The 18,323-nt window shown below is 43.3% G+C and overlaps 1 protein-coding gene across 3 annotated transcripts in view; it reads right to left on the bottom strand.

Annotated features, from left to right (window-relative positions):
• cdk19 (cyclin dependent kinase 19) overlaps positions 1 to 18,323 on the bottom strand; it is a 77,373-nt gene that overhangs the window by 16,732 nt on the left and 42,318 nt on the right. For all 3 annotated transcript variants that reach the window (XM_088626830.1, XM_088626829.1, XM_088626831.1), the window contains exons 7-11: positions 11,298 to 11,441; positions 5,579 to 5,648; positions 5,310 to 5,382; positions 4,622 to 4,719; positions 3,159 to 3,237 (exon numbers count right to left, since the gene is read on the bottom strand). In XM_088626830.1, the coding sequence (XP_088482956.1) occupies positions 3,159 to 3,237; positions 4,622 to 4,719; positions 5,310 to 5,382; positions 5,579 to 5,648; positions 11,298 to 11,441 (464 nt within the window). The remainder of the gene's footprint in view (positions 1 to 3,158; positions 3,238 to 4,621; positions 4,720 to 5,309; positions 5,383 to 5,578; positions 5,649 to 11,297; positions 11,442 to 18,323) is intronic.

The following is an 18,323-nucleotide window of genomic DNA, read 5'->3' as shown; positions in this document are numbered from 1 at the left end:
AATGCCTCTTTTACGAGGGGCACATACCTCTTTGGGAGTATAAAAATTGTTTAAATTAAACACAAACACTTTGTTAAAGGGGAACTGGAGTCCCATTTTCCTAAATCTCGGTAACAAAATAAATTAATTGACGTCATAGAAACATTTTATAAATTTTGAATTAAGCACAAGATCGTGAAACTTTGTGAAAGTACTGCAAGTCGCCATGTCACAAACCCCTGGTCTCACCTCGGGCAAGAGCAAGAGTTTCCCCGAATTGCAATGTTAGGCAGCCCTTCCTGCTCACTAGTCACCATAATGACTGATGTAACCTGATGTACAATCAAACAAGTACAGGTTGTGCAGCAGACATTTCACAGCAGAAATGTTCCAATGTGACCTGCATGCAGAGTTAACAAGTAGTATGTTTCAGCAAAACCATCTTAATGTCAAAAGCAATCTTTTTATTGGATTAAAGGAGATGTATTCATACAGTAAGCCCACTTGTTTACAATGTATGAAGGCCTCTTCACATCACTGGAGTTTTTCTGCCTCGTTCTGAGTTACAGAACATGGCGCTGCACAAACCTGGAATACAGATCACATACAGTATCTATTTTGTGATCTAAATTGGAGATTTAACTTTCATTGTGGTTTGAAATGTGCTCATCAATGCCGATTCTAAACCTGGAATATAAAAATAGCATTGCAGTTCCCTTTTAAAATCTGAATTTTCTAGAAGGCAGGCAGATCAACACAAAATTACCAAAAACACTCCCTTAATGCAAGTCGCAAAATAACTAACTTATCCTTTAAACAAGTCATCGCTGTCTCAAAGCAAGAACAGGACAATTGAATAAGGTTGAAAACTAATGATGTACTATTAATGTCTTGCTGTTTGTTCTAGTAATTTCACCTGGTTCGCAAAACAGAATTTCTCTTTAATGTGTTAATTTGCTCCAGCTCTAATATTCTAACTGTTGCTTTTGTACAACTTTCCTTTTCTACATCTACCTCTCCAGACAGCGGCAGTGTTTCTGTGGGCCACGAGCAAGAACTCTTTTCTGCGGCTCCCAGAAAACCCTGCCGCTCTTCTTCCTGGAGCGCTGCTGAAATGCGAGAGTGACGCTCGGACCAGGTGAGGAACAGAGCCAGCCTCTCGCCCCCGGTGCAGACCTGTTGCCCTGCCCTGGAGTGGCCTGAGGCCCTCGTGCCCTGCTCTACCTGTGATTAAGATGTTCAAAAAAGCAGACACCTCGCTTCATGGCTCCAGGGCGGACAGTGCCTATCTCTTGCCCATCTTAGCTATGAAAGGCATTCAAAAGGTTTGCGTGTTTGCGTGTTTGCGTGTGAACAGCGACAACATAACATCTGCACTGCGCTTTTTGTCGGTGTAATCATCCCTCATGGGAACGCACTCAGCCAGCTACTTCCTGCAAATGAAAATCTCCCACTGACTGCATTCGCCCGGCCACTGCTCCGACTTCTTGTCAGAGGGCAGACTTCAAGGAACCTTCTTCTCAGAAGCGTTTGTCAAATAATACAGGCTTCACATGCCAGGACACATTCTGTAATAGTATCTCATTTAGGTCAGGGCTGCTGGGCGATTATTCAACGGTTCAAACCCACGCAGTGCAGCCCGGGCCTGGTGCACTGTAATGCAGAAGCACAACTCCATGAACTTGTGCATTGTCGCATGCTCACATTGTATCCCCCTCTCTTGAGTTTTACTCAGCCAGGTCAGCAAATCAGCATAATGCTGAAGACCGAATGCATTGATTTTTGTGGCCCTTGTCTACATCTGTACCTGAATTCGGAATTGTTAAGCTTTTGGTTTCCAGTCATGATTGAAGTCCCTCACTCATTGCATCACAGCGATTAGTTTCCTGCATTCCTCCACTTTCTCCTGTATTACATCTTCCCTGCATACACAACTGACCACAGTGTGTTTCTCAATCTCTGATTAGTCTGTTTTCCAAAGACCTTGCTATGAACAGAGCTGGATTAGTTTACTGCAAATGGTGATTCGAACATGAATATAAGCAGAAAATTTATAGATTTTTTAAACTGTATAACTGCATAAAAGCCACCATCTGAGTGGCAACCATTTTGGATGCTCCTTCAGGGCAGTAGGTTCAGCAAGATGGCAGATACTGTCTAAACCTCATCACCCAGAAAACAGTTTTTGTGACAATTATATGCCACACCAGAGGGAAGAAGGAACTCACCAACTGGCATATGGACATTGCATTGTAATCTTTTTGTTAAAAAATGTTGATGCTGGGAAGCAGTTTAGGCATGCAGCTCTTGACAGACCAGGGACCGCAGCAGAAGAAAAAGAGAGTGCAGATTGTGTGTCTGGTTTGGCTTGTGTTTTGACTGTAAGTGCTTTCTGTGTATCTGCTGCCCTTGACCTGCCTGTTTAAAAAGGACTCGCTGCCACACCACGCCCCTGGAGGCATCCCGAGGGGAGCTGCAACAGAAAGCCTTGAACGTCTTGGTGGTGACAAGACCAATGGCCACCAGTCAGATGGTTCTTCTGTCTGATAAACCATTATTTTTAGCATCACCTTTCAACAGTAAAACGTAATACCAGCCAAACTGCTTTGTTCAATAAGACCCAAGTCCGTTTGTGTTACTGTGATTTTCCAGTACCTATTGTCTTTTGCTTACAACTTTTTTTTCTGACATTCACCAAGGCTCTCTGCTGTGCACCTAAGAAGTCACAGAACACAACCATTGCAGTACAGCAGCACATCAGATCAGATACCGGTACTTTCCCTACAGCGATCTTACAATACTGACAGTTCACGTCCAGATATTGGATACAAAAACTTGCATTCAGCTCAGTGAAATAACACTTCACAGGATAAAAGCTGTTTAAATATATCATAGAGGCAAGAGGGCAAAACAACTCAGGATTAACAGGTCACACACATTGACAATATTAAAAAACATACTTCTTCCATATAGCATCTTTTGGAACACAGCAGGTGAGAAGGCAAGAGTGTGTGACAATGCAAAATATATTAATACTCCAGTTATTCTGAAATTTTAATCAGTAAATATTTATAAAGGCAGCACATAAAACTCCCAAAGAGCACACTACCCCAAGCAGGTGGGCTGTATTACCCTTGTTTTATGAACACAATCTTAATAATGTGCATTTCTGTTTTTACCTTATCAGCTTTTTCTTCGGGTTCGTCTTCAGTAAGAAATTCTCTTTTAGGGTATGGTATTTGACATCCAGCAAAAACACTGAAAGCGAAATAATGCAAAACTTTTATATAAAGCAATCGATTGAGCTCACTGGACACATTAACGTCAATCAGTCTTTTATCCAGGCTTTGATACCTGTCCAGCTGACTTCATTACTTGCCCACACCATCAGTGAGGACTTATTTTGCCAAGAAAAGTGACCCTGAAACCACCAGAGTGAAGGAAATTACAGAAGTGATTGAAGGTAATTACATAAAATATTATAATAACTTCTGAATGCATTTGATTTTTTTCCAGACTCCCCAGTTTTATGGCAAGACACATTTTGTATTTAGTATTTAGTGAGGAATATATATTAATGCTGTTGTCATAGAGAAATGCTACGTTTAGGAGTTTGTTATCACTTAGATGTGTCCAAAGCATTTGTTTTGCATTATAAATAGGACAATGCCTTAAGATAGCAATGCAGCAAAGTTTCACAAACTGCCAGTGTCCCAGCATTTGTCTTTTGTAAATTTCCCAATAAGACAGCACTAGAAACAGAAAACATTAGATGTCTAATAAGCAACTGAAGCTCCTGGCTTGTGTATAAATTAACACATATTTCAAAAACACAGAAAAAACAAAAACAAAGTGAGAAACATTTTAAGAAATGTTTCCAGCACATGATTATTAAACACCTCACATTAGGTGAATACGATCTCTAATGTAATTATAAGTGACACAAATAAAAATAGGAAGGAACAAACTGGTTAAGTAGGAAATCTTTCAGTTTTCACAATATTTCACAGTTCTGCATTTTAGGTAGTTTGGCTCTTTAAAGAAATGAGGAGCCCTTTAATCTTCTGTACTTTTTAACAAAGAAGCAGAAGGCCAAAAACAAGATAAAATCCTAGGACTGGCGTCAGAGACTTTGTTGGTTTTCTGTTAGCAGTAGATTATCCAGGACATTGGTAAAAACACAAATGCAGGACGGATGATATATCTTTTCTTCAAAGGTTGCAAAGCGTTCAAGCTCAAAAATGCCTGTGAGTACCTTTTAAATTAGCAACTAGATGCTGAAGAATCCATCTGATAATTAATACTGGACTTGCATGCCACTGATTGTGAGAGTTTCCATTCTTTCCCGGTCCACAGAAGTCGTGGACAGATAACATGCATCGCAGAGCAAGATAACACGCCCTCTCATCTAATCATGGTGTGCGAACAACCAGAAAGCAAATCAAGAAAAGGCCAGACAGCCCGTGTCTGATCACATCTATCTCATTTACAATATTTGTGTGTAAATATTACAAATATAATGCTCTTGAAATGGCAATATGCATGCTGATAAGCGAGTGAAAATCCGAACCCGAACCCTCCAGGTGGGATTTAGCTGCACAGAATACAGCTGTGGGAAGGAGAAGTGAGGTGCTGTACATACTCAGATGTAGGCAAGGGATCCTCGAGGAAATAAGGATCCTGCAGAGCCTGCTCTGAAGTGATCCTTTTCGTTGGATCCATAGTAAGGAGTTTCTGCAGCTGAAATAACAAATCATTGAAAATTAACATAAAGAAAACAGCTTCAGGCAATTCCAGGTTTCGTCCTAATTCATCCAGGACCTACACAGAAACCACATTTGAAAGGCAGAACTTAACGCCTAAAGGTGCACATTATGTGGCAGCACGGTTGCGTGACAGTCTCTGCTGTTGCCTCATAGCTCTGCGAACCTGGGTTCGATTACGGATACGGGCACCTTGTGTGTGGAGTTTGCATGTCGCTCCCCAGACAGATTCGCTGCTTTCCTCCCACCTCTCAAAGCCGTGCATGTGTCTCTAAAGCGTGTGTGCGTGTTCTGCGACGGCCTGGCATTCTGGCCAGGCTGAAGACGCTGCCTTGTGCTCCAAGCGCCCAGGACAAGCTCTGGGCTGCTGCCATATGTCCCAAAAGTAGCCTTCCACACTTTGCCCTTGTTCTGGACAGAACTGGCTAGTTATGCCTTACTTATATAGTTCCAGCGCCACAGGGCACAGAAATCAAAGCTTTTAGAGTGTATACTTCGGTACAGAGGTGTTTCCTTCTTCTGAAAAGCAGCAGCAAAGCCTTTTGAGGTTATTCAAGAGATACTTACCAGCAAGAAGACCTTGCTGTCGGGTTTCACTTTATGTTTTTCCATGTATTTGATAAGGCTGCTGTTTGCATACCTGAAAAAAGTCAAGATTAAAAAAGATCAAAAGAGGCAACAAAAAGGAGATATGAATTTCAAATGAATTTGAACTACCACTATGAAATGAAGAGTAAGCCGAACCAAACTGCCTACGCGAAGCAGAGGTCAAAGGGAGGCGCATCACTGAAAAATGCTGGATGCGAGACGTGCTGTATTTCTTTGACCCTACTCACGTTGTTCTCCTGAAGTCTTTCTGAAGTGTGGGGTATTCTGGCATTTTTCTAATATCTTCCCAATCTTTATCTATGGACGAAAAAAAGACAAACTAATACATTATATTTCAGTAAGAAGCGCCTTCTGAAACATAGTACACATGTAGAAATTAACCATATCCTTACAATTTTTATTTTTTGCTTAGCAAGTAACCTTACAAAGGTAGAAGAAATGCAATACAAATCAGTACAATAACTTCAAGCAGGCAGCTGCATCAGCATGCGTAGGCTGCAAAGGAACAAATAAAGGCTTATTCTCTGCTGGAAAGAGAAAACAGAAAACACAACGTTTTGTCTGTGGAGCCTTCTTCGGTTTACACCTTGAGTGTTATTTTCACTCGTGACCTGGAATGTTTCCTAACGCCTTCCTTACAGTGGTTACATGAGCTGAGGGGAGTAGACACTGCAAACACGACCTGAGAGAGGCAACACCGGCACCGTGAAAACGAACAGAAATCAGAGGTCATGTGTTCTGCCACGCGGTGCGTGTGTGTGTCCACCCTGCAGCACCGACCTGTACGGCGCTTTGAGTGGACTGGCGAGAAGAGAGCCGTGAAAAAAGTGTGCGGAATTATGATTGACTCTTCTCATTATTATTTTTACAACTAGTAATAACAACCACTGTCACCAGTTCTCAAATCTCTGTTAACGAGATTCCAGGTAAGGCCATGCGGCACATCTCTATTAAAAAATGAGGAATTAAACTCACACTTTAGTCAATAAAAATGGACTAACATCCGAGAATTTTCAGATTCTGAATGTTCGCCCCCTCTGCTGTGGGAGATCACCAAGGATGATTTAAGAGGTGCTACCATCCCATATTCAGCACCCGAAAAGCAACAACACACACCCTGAAAATATTAGAACTGTTTGCCCGGTCTCCCTCCATTGCCAATCACAAAAATAACTTTCAGGCAAGATCAGAACTTAATAACAGAATAACTGAGTGGGCGGGAGTTATGCTAACAACACGGAGACGAAGGACGTTTGAATTTGGCGATGAGATGGGACGATTACTTGCAAGTCCGTTAAAAACAAATCTGCTTCGCTTGTCATTAAGGGGATTTAGCAGGAAATCTGACACCAGATCCATAATAAATTGACGATATCACAGTGTGCACTGCTTCCCCTCCAGACATGTGGCAGGGTGATGCTCTGTGGTTAGAGTGGGCGACCCTGGAACTCGTTTCCCCAGTAACCCCAGTGTGTGTCCCCTCCCTGCAGCTCTGAGGAGGTCAGCCTGCGCTTTTGTTCTCAGGTGTCTGGGACCCCTGTAAACAGACAGGGGCATTAAAGCTCAGTCTCTCCACTAATTCTCTCAGGTCTTGAAAAATAACCTCGCGTTACAGTGTTTTCAAATCACTCTGCGCTGATTTGCACAAACCTGGACCTGAAACCAAACACGACAACACAAACTTTCTTCTTACCAACACAGTACTACCTAACCAAGCCAAATCTCAAGCATAAGACTGAGGTGGTTTTCAACGGTGAAAGAGTTACATTACCAGTGTTCACTAAGTAAAATGGGAAATAAAAAGGAACTGATGGCTACCAGGTAGAGGTAGAATTCTTTAAAGTATTTCTGGACAGGTACATCCCCAACATTGTTAAAACTGGCAGAACATGTCATTGCTTCTATGAATCTTCCTCATTCATAAAACTCTGCACTCATGTCAGTAACACTAAAACAAATTTAGATCCTTCACTTTGCTCCAGTTCCCACCTCTTATCTCTCCTTAATGTAAATATAAAGATAAGCAGCGGGAGACTCAGTTATTCCACTACTAGCTTATCCAGATCAAGGCAGCTTTGTGAGAGGCAGACACTGACCCAGAAACACTGGGCGCCTAGAATTCAGTTTGATTCATGTGCTGAAGAATACCAACACTCTCACAGGAGTGGTACACCACCTGTATGTGTCTCTGAGCATAAAGCAGCCAGCCTTCCACAGTCAGCTTCAGAGTCGCAAAGCTCTGGCATCCCAAAACCCGTAACCCTCTCCCTCCACCCTAAAGCCACACTCAACCATTCACAACCTTTGCCATTTAACCTTTACACTCAGCCTTACTGCTGATCCTGTCGGGCCAGGGACGCTAACCAGAATCCAAACCAGTGTCCCTGACACAACAGCAGTTAGGCCTGCTGTTCCCTGACCAGTGTGCTCCGTTGCCGATGGGAGAGGGCAAGACCAGAGCCTCCAGCCCTTGGAGTTAACCCACGCTCAGAGAGTTAATCCTCCCCTCCCAGTTTTCCCTTCGTTAACCACATGGAGCAAACCCGCTTCCCGGGTGGTGACTTGGGAGATATTCAAGGTATTCAAGCCAACCGTGCTTCTCCCTTCAACCACCTAACCTATCTAGCCATGTTTCAAACTAACCCTTCTGCCCTCACAACACAGGGCCAGCTGTTCAATCTCCTAACTGGGCGCACTAACCAGAGATTGATGTTACCAAGCGACTGCACTCCTCACCTCTCTCCAAAACCATCAAAAACCCTTACAACTCCAAAACTTCATCTTATTCCCGGAATACGATGTCCAACAAACAAATCAATCAATCAACTAATCAATCAATCAGGTACTGAGAGCCGAGCTGTTAATCTCCTAGCCGGGAGCTTTAGCCAGAGACCGCTGTTGCTGGTTGACTGCTTCTCTCTGTAGATCTCACAATTTCTCTATTTAACAAGACGGCACAGTGCTGTGCTTCTCCCACATGCAAATTTGGGCACTTAACCTGCATGTATCAGTCTCTTTAAAACCTTCAAAAACAACCATCAGATGTCAAAATGATTCTCCTAAAGCCCCAGCCTACCAAACCCCACAGTAACAGCAGTGCCCTAACAGTTCCAGGTCCCCATTTTAAGACCGATTACTGGCGATCTGCCCCGGTGGGTATACTCTCCTCTGTCACAGTGGTCCGAAAGAATTTTCACAATTAAACTTGTTTTTTTCTTCTGTGGCTGTCCTGAAAAGAAATGGCTTTATATCGCTTGACAAAAACCTCAAAATTATTTTATCTTTTATTAGAAAAATACAAATAACCCAGAATAAAAACAACAACTGTTCAACAGAGTAAAACCAGAGGGGGGACTTTCAGCACCAAAGCTCCTCAATTACTGTCTTTAAACCACCTGAAGTTAAACTACCTTTTGAGATGGAACCGAACCACCCAGAGCAGTGGCAAACCCATATTGGTTAGACAGAGAACACAGTTTGTATCTCACTTGACAAAACATAGCTATTTTAAAAACCCATGTGTACCAAGCGATTTAAAAAGCAGATGGGAAGCAATTAAACTCATCACGAGTAACTTATCAATGTGTTTGAGGTCTCCCATACGGCACAACCCAGACTTGACGGGAGACCCTCTGTGTTCAAAGCACGGTTACAAAGGGACATACTGTACGGTGCACTGAGGCAACGTGTTTCTCATCTGAAACATCGAAGGACCCGCAGGCCAGTGTGAGGCAGTGAGAGGAAGCTCCCTGTCAATTGGACAAGACTGCCTGCGGAATGGGGCAGCACTCAATTGACTGACCCATCAGCCCTCAGGGAGTGAAATTCCACGTGAAGGAAGTGCCACATGTCAGGATAGGCCCTGCCTGGAATTAGCTACTCCTCTGGGCTAATTAAGAGCCTAATATGAATCGCCACGAGGAAAACAGTGTCAGTCTGCGTCTGGGCTCCGGCCTGGAAGAAGGGAGAGTGAGAAATCCAGAGGGATGGGGGCGGGCGGAGCGGTGGCTCTGTGGCTGGAAGGCTGCCGGTTCGTGTCCCGCGGCCGGCAGAGGAATCCTACTCCGTTGGGCCCCTGAGCAAGGCCCTTCACCCCAGCTGCTCCAGGGGCGCCGTATAAATGTCTGACCCTGCGCTCTGACCCCCAGCTTCTCTCCCCCTGTCTGTGTGTCTCAGGGAGAGCAAGCTGGGGTCTGTGAAAAGACAAATTCCTAATACAAGAAATTGTAAAGGGTTAATAAAGTGATCTTATTAGTCACGGACTGGATTGGCTTGCAGGTGAATGAGGGATGCTTGAGAAAATACTGCTTAGGCTTTACCAAGGGACAGGCAGGGCTGCAGGGTCACTCAGTTGCCAGGCTCAGTGGGGCACCTGGAGGAGTGGGGTGTCTCTCGGCCAGGTGGCAAGCATAACTTCCCCCCAGATGGCACCGGCTGAGCCCCGGGGGGCAGGTGGGGGGGTCCCTGACTGCGAGAGCTGGAAAACAACAACCCGGGCTGCCGTTGTGTCCGAGATGCAGGTGCTGTTTGTTCCAGTTGGAACTGGAACAGCCTGGAAGGTGAGAGCTGGGAAAAAAGACCTGCGCTGAAGCGATTTGAGTGAACACAGCGATTTGGGTGAAAAGGAGTTACGTTAAGCTAATACTCTAGTGCCTGGTTGTGTTACAACAATACAGACTGACGAGGAGGTGAAAAGGACCGTGCTGTCTCCCCTTAGTGCGGAAAGAGCTCGGATCCCGGAAATGGGCTTAAAGATCAAGATGGACCATTTAAAACTTGAAAAAAAAAAGCTGACATGCTCGCAGTGCTGAGATTACTCCTGAGAACTGCTGCACACACATGATGAAGCTGTTGGAATGTGCTGATGAATGCTTGGAGGACATCCATACTTCAGAAGGACCCTCCAGAGGAATTCACTCATTCACAGAGAGAGGTGCCTCTGTCATGTCAAACAATGCTAACTAGAGGCGACAGTGTGTTTCCTGACATTTCCTAGGAGCTGAGAGTGTAAAAGGGGCCTCTCCCTTCGGGGGTCTGAAATCACCCTGGGATTCTGGGAGAAGTGCTTCAACAAGAGCAGTGATTCAGGAGAAGTTTTGTAATGAACTTGATGGCAGCAGACAGCCGAAAGATCCCTCTGTAATTCCCACAGATGGATTTATCTCCTTCGTGAAAAACTGTCACAACCGCAGCGTCCTTGAAGTCACACAGGATCACCTCCTCATTCCAGATCTATGATGAGGCCATGGAGATATAGCAGAAATTCCTGTACGCAGTGGCTTTTCAGCATTTGCATGACGGCTTTCATCACCCAGTTAATTGTTGTTCGGGTTCCGATTAGAGACAAGCTTAGACATTGTGGAACTGAAGGAACTGAATAAAACACTCGACAAAGGATCTGTGACTGAACAGATCTTCCCTGGGTTTTGACTGCTTTCCTTGATCAGGCCTCCACCTTCCTTAGGCCAGAAACGTACGGGTCTTTGGGCTCTCCTAAAGAGTTTTTAGTAGAAGACTGTAAGGAGGTTGAATTTCTTTTGACACTGTCCACTTAACACTTGACATCTGAGCCGTCTTTTTCAATTGCCATTAAAGTTGCATATAGTAGAAAAGATGCATACCTATGTTACATAATTTTATGAATATTCTAAGACTGGAAATATTATGAAAGTCATCTTCAGGTCTCAGATTACTTACCTGTCAAGACATTTTCATCAACAAGGCTGTGTAAATTAGTTGTATAAACTTTGACAAGGAGCTCCCTCATGACCAATATATCAGTGTTGTGAGATGAAGGTGTATTGACACACAAACACGACACAGAATCGAAGTGAGGTAAACACAGGATGTTTGTAAAGCTAAGAACCTGTAGGAATGCAGGTCACGTGTGAAAAACATGAAAGTCTTACTTCTTTAGAAGCTGATATGTAAATGTATTGTGTCTACCTGCAGGAAAGCCCATTACACTGAATATCCTGTCCAGCTGATCGTGGTGAAAGGGGTTGCTGGTCTTGATGTCCTCCTGACGACAGTGAAAGATCGGCTCCGATGTTAGAAGCTCGGCGAAGATGCAACCGATGGCCCAAATGTCTAGAAAAAGGGAAAGTGTTAAAAACAAATGTTCATCAAAGCAATTCGATAAAAGAATCAAAAGAGGCAATATATGTATAATTCTGAAGGGTACAAAAAAAGATTTGAGCGAAACTTATGAACCAAAATCTCTTCTGCATTTATACAGAACGGTGGGCAGCAGTGTGGTGCTGTGGTTTGGGCTCCAGACTCTTGATGAGGAACACAAGCTCAAATCCCAGGTGAGGACACTGTTGCTACAGCAGTGAGCAACATACTACTGTCTAGGCCGATCCAGTAAATACAGCTGTATAAATGGGCACCTGCATGTGTATGCAAATCACTCTAAATAAGAGCGGTAGTCAATATGAATATTATTAATAAAAACTATTCTATTAAGTACTTCATTATTTTTAAAGAATATGGCATTTGACTATTGTTCCAGGGCTCATATAATAAAAAAAGAATTTCAAGAGGTGTACAATTCGGAATTTTAATTATTGTATGTGACCAGGATGAATATCATTATGTTGACTCCACATTGTGGATTAAAATATGATATTTTTTAACAGGTTACAACAGAAATTAGATTTGGAAAAGCAAGCCCAGCAGGGTGGCCGACAAATGTGTTTTCTCCAGTGTGATAATTAAGAGATATACTCCACAGCTTCATCTGACTAGTCTTTCAACATAGGTGACATAAGATGAGTCAAAGTGTCCGATGACTTGCACAGCAAGCACTGATGAAAACAAGCCAACGAAAACTAAGAGACCAAGCCAATCATGACATTAGGGCTGTGGACCATAAGGCATCGTACTGAGACCTTGTTCCAGTGAGAGTAAGCACTGGAGCAAGTATCATTTTTCCTCAAAACAAAATACAAAATTAATAACAAAACCGCCTTCAGAAATAATTCTGTTAAGCACTAAAATGCTTATCTTTTCATATGGCATAATAAAAGCACAATTACATAGCATTAATTTGTTGTATAATTTGCACCTTGCAATGCCTTATGCACTTTAACTCAAAAAACCCATGTTTAAATTGAGAAGTAGTTTGTTTAAACACCTGAAACATTTGAGATGCATAACATATTTGTTAGCTGATGTCAGACTTGGTAGCCAGACAAAAATGTAGAAATGTGTTTCTGCAGTTTTTATTTTATAGGTTTTGATCATAGTTACAATGCTTATGGCTATGCGCCTTTGATCAGCTAATTTCAGGTCTGACTTGCTTTTCTTGTTTTTTATATTTTGGGAAATCCATAGCTAAAAGCTACTGAAGATGAATTGCTACCAGAATCCTGATTAAACAAAATGCTTAGTTCTGTGGTTATGTGTCTATACAGTATGTGTGAGGACATGTCATTTTCACTTGGGTATGTATCACAAGGCATGGTCAATTATGTCCTGGGGTTCCGTGGGTTGTTAACATCTCCATTTACGACTGAAAAACCTGGAATTTACTTAGGAATTTGTCCTCACAAAAATATTCACCCTTACCAATGATATCACATTTTCAGAAATTAAGAACATAAGAATAATTACAAACAACCGGACACCATGCAGCTCATGCAGACTACATGATATAAGTTAACTGACACAGATGAGCAGAAGTATGTGTTACTTGGGTGTTACACGCCGTATGTAGTGGGGCGGAGCGGTGGCTCTGTCGCTAAGGATCTGCGTCTGTGGCTGGAAGGTTACCGGTTCGTACCCCATGGCTGGCAGAGGAATCCTACTCCGTTGGGCCCCTGAGCAAGGCCCTTCACCCCAGCTGCTCCAGGGGTGCCGTATAAACGGCTGACCCTGCACTCTGACCCCCAGCTTCTCTCTCCCTGTCTGTCTGTCTCCTGGAGAGCAAGCTGGGGTATGTGAAAAGACAAATTCCTAATACAAGAAATTGTATAGGGCCAATAAAGTGATCTTATCTTATATGTTTCACACACACAAAAGAGCTGTGAAGATCTAGGCACGGTTGAGGTCTTTAACTTAAATTAGCCAACAAAACCCAACACGAAGACCAGAGATCTCACTATGACAGAAAAGAAGGCCATTTTCAAAATGAGAGGAAAGAAATGGACCATCAGAAAAATCAAGGCTCTTGGCATTACAAGATCAACAAGTCTGGAATGTTCTTCAGAAAAAACGAAAGAACTGGAGGAGTCAAGAACAGACTGAGAACAGGACAAAAAGACAAATAAAGTGAATGACTGAAAAATATATCTACTGTTAAGTGTTAAGAAAACCCCCCAAAATTTATTTTAGTGAAATCAAACGATCTCCAGAGTGTGGGGGTGCAAATCTGGAGTACCACAATCCAGAGAAGACTTCACTAAGAAAGCCTCAGAGGCTGAACTGCAAGGTGTCGGCCCCTCATCAGCAGCAGGAACAACAGAAGAGCTCGAGTGGCATTTGCAAAAATAAAAATACAGAGATGAGCCACAGCAGTTCTGGAATAAGGTCTTATGGACAGAAGAAACATCTATCAAAGTGATGGAAAGGCTAAGGAGTGGAGAACAACAGGAACGGCCAATAACCATAAGCACCCCACTTCTTCAGTAAACCATGCTGAAGGGAGTATCATGGCTTGGACATGTATGTCTGACTCCAGGACAGGCTCACTGGTCTTTACTGGCGACTTAACTGAAGATGAATTCAGGGATAAACAGATCTTGTAAGAAGGAATGGCAGAAGACTTATTGGGCGGCAGTTCATTATGCAGCAGGACAATGTGCCGAAACATACCGCACGGGACAGAAAAAGTGGGAACTTTTTAAACTGGCCAAGTCAATCACCAGATCTGAATCCAACTGAGCATGCTTTTCATTTGTTCAGAAGGAGACTGAAGACAGGAAGCCCCACCAACAAGCAGCAACTTAAAGAGGCTGCAGTTAAAGCCTGGCAAAACATCTGGCAAAATGAAGCAAACAGGTGTCTGGTGATGTCAATGACATTGTTCTGCAAATTTTAATGCCCGATTAGTATTTATTTGTATTTTTCAAAGGTGGGCTGCCAGCTGTGAGCTGCAGGGTGATATAGCTGCTGGCTTAGTACAGCATTCCTCACACACAAATGATCCGCCTGGGACAGCCGACAGAAGGAAACCTTTTCTACGACTCCATCACAAAGGTCAGCAAGACGACATTCAGAAACATACCTCAAAGCCAACCATGAGGTACTCAACAGGATGAAGGTTTTGGAATGGCCTGTATAGTCCCCAGACTTCAATATTACTGAAAATCTGCGGAGAGACCTCAAACATGCAAGACATGCAAGAAGACCTAAAAATATTTCTGAACTAGGCAAAAACCGAAAGACTTGCCTTCAGGAAGCATTTGGGAGCTGGCGTTACCACGTAATGATAAGAGTGCCCAAACTTTTGCACACATCATGTTCACTGTTTTACTAACCTGAATATCTACTAAACTGCAAATAGTAATTGTGCATTAAATTTAGACGGAAGATGTCAAGTTCAAGTTTGCACCACGCAGAGGAACTTTTTCTCTGCTTCTTTTCACTTGGATTCACAGAAACATACGATTTGACACCTACACAACTGTAGGTGCAAGAGGCAGAAATAACAGGAAGCAGAATCAGGAAAGGAGTCTCTTTGGTCTAGAACAGTGGTTCCCAACCCTGATCATGGGGAACTACTGTGTTTGCAGTTTTTGTTCCAGCTGAGCTCTGAGGTACTGGTGCTAACTGATACTTTGAATTGATCTGTTTGATGGTTCAGACAGTAACTTCAGGATAAAGAAGGTTATTCCACCTTTCCTTAGATTATTAAGAGCTGGCTCCCTTTCCTCTGTCAAACAGCTCTTATCAGGTGATCGATACAAGATAAACAGACACAGGTGGCAAAGACAATTTATCCGTCAAGCCCAAAAGTGTTTTCTTTCCTCATGGGAAGGTCCAGTTGGTTACATTTCTGCTAACACACCTGAATGAGGGCGATTCTGAAACGTCAGCACTGGTACAGGGTATATACCAATTTCAAACTCCACTGCAAAATACGATCCAAGTGCATTAAACGCAAAGGCATACACATTGGATTGACACAGAGGACATCTTTGGATTCTGTGTTTCAGGGACGTGTGATCACTGTGTAAACAATGTGATTGGAAATATTAATAAGGATCGGTTTGGGATGAAGAATAGGAAACTCTTCTTCACAAAATCAGTTGCAGTGTCTCAAACGTGCTTCTCATTCACATGGTTAAAGCCCAAGCTCGTTTTTCAGAAGCAGGAGAACAGACTTTTAAATACACATGCGTTATAAAACTACCAAATAAGTAGACCTTGGAGGTTTGCATGTTAACAATATAAGTTATTTGTTTAGTTATCTGGGAATAAAACAGAATGTTGTTTGTTTTGACATAGAGCTTTATGAAAGGATTTTTTTTGACATATAGATATTACCCTGTTAGAAGTTAACTTACAAAATGATCCATCCCCAGGGCACAGTTTTTATATTCTGTTGCTACCTGAGCTCATGCTCTTGTCACTTTCAAATAGTTCAGTTCAGTTTTTTCAGCAGATGCACACATGCAATGAAATGCTTATTTGCATGTATGCTCTGACACAAAGACATTAAGGAATCATCAAAACACAATACAAAGAACAGCAGCTGCAACAACCATAAATAACATACAACTTAAAAAACAGGTCAGACAAGCAGTATGAGAAGAGAAGAAAGAAGCATCAGTTCATCAAAACATCAAACAGGACTTTGTATATATAATTTTCAGTATCCACGTCCTCCAGCTGGTCTAACTGATAAAGCTAAAACTGCTGAACGTATGTAAAAATGTGAGTTTCGGGTGCAGAACTTTCCAAACCCTTTGCTACACCAACCCTAAACTAGCCCAGCTGAAAAAGAATCACCTGAATCTTCACTCTTCAATCATTCACTCTGATTGATTCAACCTCGGTGTTTAAACACAAGCAGACAGCACTCAGGCCAAGTCCCCGCTGAGAGATACAGAAGTCCACGACACAACTCGGAAACCCATAAGGTAAAGGAGCATCAGCAAACCAACCATGGAGACCAAGAAGCTTTTGAAGCAGGCCCAGGCAAAAGTGGCAGAGATGCCAAGATCAGAAAGTTATTTAGCCCTTAAAGTACGGTCCAGTGAAATCAATCATTAAGAAGTGGATTGTGGATCATACAACCCTGACACTATCTAAACCAAGCTGCCCATCTAAACTGAGTGGAGAGGCAGGTGGGAAAGTGGTTAGGGATTCCCCTGTGTAGCCCTCAGTAACTTTGACAGATCAGAAACAAACTAGGTCTTAGATGGGAGTTGCTCTGCATAGTAAAGTATCCTAGTGATGGGTACTCTGTACTGTAAAAAGGCGTTGCCCTTGGGGCAAGATGTAAATGGAGGTCCTAACTCCCTGCGGTCGTTGAAAATCCCAGAGCATTTCTTGGAAAGAGTAAGGGTGTTAACCCTGGTGTCCTGGCCTTTACCCATCATGGCCTCCTAATAATTCCTGTCTGCGAACCGGCTTCATCACTCTGCTCTCCTCCCCACTGAGAGCTGGTGTCTGGGGAGCGGACTGGCGCATCATCCAGGTAAGGCTGCACACTGGTGGGGGTGAAGGGAATCCCCATTACCTGTAAAGCACTTTGAGTGGGGTGTCCAGAAAAGCATCGTATACAGCAAGTGTAAGGAGAGTCATGTACGTTTTGGCAAGAAGGACGCCCTTATTGAAAAAGTTTCATCTTCAATCTCCTGTGCGAAACACTGTGGGCATGAGGCACAGGGCTTTACAGTCAGGCGAGAAAAACAGAACCTCCTGGTTTATATCCAAACAGCCGTGTCACGTCTGGTGCGAGCGGCACACTGTCAGCACCAGCCCAGCTCTCAGGCACGGGGACAACAGCAGCAGGTAACGAGGCAGCTGTCATCGGTGAGGGCTGAGTGGTGACACCGAGCGCAGCAGAGGCGAATTTGGGAGGGCGGATCACTGCGGGGGATTCTGCCAGGTACAGTAGGTGTAGCCTGCTTTGGTTTTTTTTAACGGGAAATTTCTACATTTTCTTCCTTTTTCTATGAAAAACTGTGCATTTAAGAAAGTTAGACACAGACAAAAAGGCCCGCTCTCATCTGTAAGCTTCGTTACAATGTTCCTAAAGAGAGAAATACCCTAAAAAAAAACTTTGGGAGGATCTGGCTAACTGTTGATCAGCGTGCTTGCTGCTATAATCCCTGCACGTGCACGGGTGTAACCAGGACTAGAGGACTCTGACTTCCACCCCTCTCGCCAATGACACAGAGCGCACTGACTGGAAGAGCAGAGTATCTCTCCCTGCAGACCAATCACAGATGTCACCGTTCTGGGGGAAAGTGAGGGTGCTCTGGCCGCCACCACCTCCAGCTCAACCTCATCACCATGCCAAGACTGACTGCAGACCTCCTGTGCCAGTCTGTGCCCTTCAGATAAATAATACTGACAAGCACAGGGCATGTCTGCTCTGACCTCAATGGAAGCTGTATACAGTGTATGTTGTCCTAGGAATGGGTGCCAGCAATAATATCAATAATAATAATAATAATAATAATAATAATAATAATAATAATAATAATAATAATAATAATAATAATATCACAGACAAATAAGTCTCTCTTTTGGCATGTATTTTAAGTATTGAAATTATTATTACTTCTGCTGGAGTTAATGTTGGTATTGACAACACCTGACCTGACCAGCACGTGACCCACAACACGCACGACCTCCTTTGCCGTTATTGGCAACGCGTCGGAAGCAGAACACGAGATGTTGTTTCGGACGAAACCGGGACAAATCTCATTCTGCCCCCTCTGATATTCCGTGGCGCGGCGAAGGAGTGTGTGGTTTCTGCGGGCCGCCCAGCCCTGCGCCGGGAGAGCGGGCCTG

The sequence above is a fragment of the Lepisosteus platostomus genome, chromosome 3 (assembly GCF_059453375.1).
Source record: "Lepisosteus platostomus isolate fLepPlt1 chromosome 3, fLepPlt1.hap1, whole genome shotgun sequence".
NCBI classification, from domain to species: Eukaryota; Metazoa; Chordata; class Actinopteri; order Semionotiformes; family Lepisosteidae; genus Lepisosteus; species Lepisosteus platostomus.
The sequence above is the reverse complement of the archived record's forward strand: the minus strand, read 5'-3'. Positions and strand labels throughout refer to the sequence as shown.